General features: G+C 28.8%; 1 protein-coding gene across 1 annotated transcript in view; it reads right to left on the minus strand.

The window, feature by feature from the left end:
• LOC106458031 overlaps positions 1-3,436 on the minus strand; it is a 53,827-nt gene that overhangs the window by 32,477 nt on the left and 17,914 nt on the right. The window contains exon 2 of the mRNA XM_022384165.1: positions 950-1,176. Coding sequence (XP_022239873.1) covers positions 950-1,176 — 227 coding nt within the window. The remainder of the gene's footprint in view (positions 1-949; positions 1,177-3,436) is intronic.

Raw genomic sequence — 3,436 nt, forward strand, 5'->3', positions numbered from 1 at the left:
GTTCCAGACTAAGAAAGAAGAACTTTATATTGCTTGTAAATTTGTAAAGTTTTTGTATATAAATCATTGTGTGTAATAACTATTGGTAATAACTGTTATTGTAAATTGTATTGTTGTTTATATATTGTAAAACATATTTGTGTTAAAGAAGAAAACTGTTTGTATCAATCTTGTTGTCGAATATCATAAACTGACTATATATCGGCTTTTACTTAACTGCTAAATCGAAAGTACAATTTAACTACTAAATTTAAATTATCAGTTAACTCAATTTCAGACCATTTAAACTTCTAATACGTAACAAAATATGTACGCAAACGCTTAATGTAGCTTTGTATTGTTACGTAATCTGAATTTTCTAGAAACTCTCCACACGCCTATAAGTATAACCAAAGAACAAATATTAACAAAGAAAACTGTGTGTATCAATCTTGTTGGCAAATATCATAACTTGGAGATATATCGACAAATATTTAACTACTAAATTTAAATTACAAGTTAACTCAATTTGGGACTATTTGAAATTCTAATATGATACAAAAGACACAAACCTGAAAAGTAAACGTTACCAGAACTACTATATTGATACATGGTTAAAATATTGGGCTTAATGTTGAAAACAGCTTTTTAAAACAGGTAAAAAATTAGAGTAGACAAAAATGGTTAGAAAAATGTCTTAAAGACTGTAAAGTATATGAAGAAAGTCTTATAACAATGGCAAAAGACATAAAATAAAACAATTTTTTATAAAACAGACTAAAATACGCCAAAGGTTTATATATATTGTTCGCCGTAACAATCTATATGTTGTAATGACATTGAAACAAAATTTAAACAATACATATCATATATTTATTTGATCTCTTAGAAATGAATTAATAGAGTTTCACTCCAGAAATATATAATAAAAATTTCAGTTACGCTAAGGTTAGAATAAAATATTTCTCACATGATACATCTGTCCAATAGTTCTGTCAATATTTCGTGTTGTTGTAAGATTGCCCGATGCCTGGTCCAAGTGAAAGAATGAGTAATCTCGCACTTCCAACATGTTAAATGTAACCGGATTTTGTGGCACTTCGGAGTCGTATGCATTAAGAGTTGTCACATGCACACCAGGTGGCGCTTCGTAGTAAACCCGTGGTGTTCGTAATGACAGAACAAACTTCAACTTACCTACAATACATGGAAATATTACCTTCTAAATTCAAATTTAATTGCTCATTTGAATTAAGAATAAAAATAAATGTATATATGCAATGTATACAAAGTTAAAGTAAACAATTGACTTAATACACTCTAACAAACTACTATGGTTATTGAATATTTCTAACTACCAAATTATACATTTTTACGAGTATAAGAACAACTTTAAAATAAAAAAAATGCAATACAATATAAATAATTCGGTTAGTTGAAGAATGATACAAAACCATTTCACATTCTTTTTTCTGATGCTTTTCTAAGAAATCAATCTAAGAAGGGATAAACACATTACCAGAAATTTATGTCTAACTTTCTAACAACGTATAGCTTATAACCGAAGCTAATGATGATCCTATAATTTCCATGTTGCAGTTTATTTATGACATTAAAATTGTGATAAAAAATTAGCAGTTCATTAATCTTTTTCAACACAGTCGAAAATGTGTTCTTAAGATTTCCATATAGATTTCACAATATTTTAGTAGCTTTCAAACTCTCAATGATAGACTAATTGATTTATAATCTACCCCTAACAGTGGATGACGTATTCTTGCAATTTCAATTTGACATTTATAATTGTTGTGGATTTCACTTCAACTACATAGGACAGCTGTTTAATATCGGCTTCAGTATTAAAGAATAGAATTGAAATACGATTAAAAATATTTATTTATTCAATACATAAATAGCTATTTATTAATTAAATGAAATATAGTTTATTATTGTGCTCCCGGAGGTTTTATAATCAGTTTCAGAGCTATTCAAATATATAGATAATCTTGTTTCTTCGTGTCATTCATCATAAGTTCTGCAAAACAGTATATAAACATGAATAAAAAAATCCGTTATGCCACAAAAAAGTTAGTTAACATTTGTAACACACCAGAGTTAGCTAAGATGGTACGTAAATAAATAAATAACAAATATGTTTGTGCAGAAAGCTTGAAATATATATACAAATGTATAAATCATAATAATAATTCAAAAAATAGTAAACAGCTCTTAATGATAAATGTAAAATACATTCAAACAAATGCTTCTATGAAACCTATCTTACAAAACAGATATCTATATTCCATATATACAAAAGTAGCTGTGACGCTTTTATGTGCTTTAAAACAATAATTTTGATAATGTTTTTAGGTTTAATGAATGTTTCTTCTTGTTTTATATCAGAACTAGCTGATAATTGTTTGGACTCAACAGAGGGCAGAAAAAATCGTCATCTAGTTAATAAATGCTTAATTAATATGAAAATAAAAAAATGCATAGAAAAATAAATGGAAAAAGAACGTGTTTTATCCTCACATCATGCTATTTAATTAACTGAAAATTTCACCCAAGGACACGATTTAGCAATGTCCTAATTTTATGTTTGTGATAAATGAGTGAATACTGTACGAAACCTTCGCATAAAGCAGAATGTCTGGTGAAAGCCAGATTGAACTATTTTCTCCACGTCAGGTCTGTAGTGCATGACACGAGATGCCATGATCGACTATGGAATTAGTAAAAAAAAAACTGTCACAAACGTTCTGCATATTATTGTGTGAAACAGGTCTGAAAATTGTAAACATTACTAAAATATTTTAAAAAATTCAAGTACTTCATCGGATACAAATGCAGAAAATTTACAAATATCAAACAAGGTATATGGTTAGAATTCTCCAGTTAATTCTATTATCTCCTCCCCTCCTTACAGTGTCTCAGCGGCAAGTCTAAAGACTAATAACGATAAAAATTGGATCTGGACAGAGCACAGTTATCCCATTGCGTAGCTTTGTACTTAACAATAAACAAATGAAAAACCTATTAGAAATACTAACAGAAACGCTGCCCTATGGGCGGCTGTTTGTGTTAGTAATTACCAATCGTAGCATTCATACCTCGTGGAAAAAAAGAAAAAGAAAAAGTGAACATTTTCTAAAAAAAGGGTTTTTTTCAGTCGAAGTACAACACGGAAAAATTGTTCGATTGTTGCTCTTTAGTCATACGCAACTCATTGCAACAAAATGGTTCAATGTACAGAACTCAAATGTTTCATAAGATTTACTGATATAAACTGTTTTCATACATTATAAGTGGTACTGTTTCTTGAAAAAAAATGATAGTTTTTAAGAACTCCAGTTTCTCAGTACTACATTTAAAAATTACAACAATAAATATAAGATATTGTTGCGTCAGCGAGATCACGTGACTATTCTCACGCCCTCTGCTTTCTAGAACTATC

Source organism: Limulus polyphemus, unplaced genomic scaffold (genome assembly GCF_000517525.1).
Source record: "Limulus polyphemus unplaced genomic scaffold, Limulus_polyphemus-2.1.2 Scaffold406, whole genome shotgun sequence".
Lineage (NCBI taxonomy): Eukaryota > Metazoa > Arthropoda > Merostomata > Xiphosura > Limulidae > Limulus > Limulus polyphemus.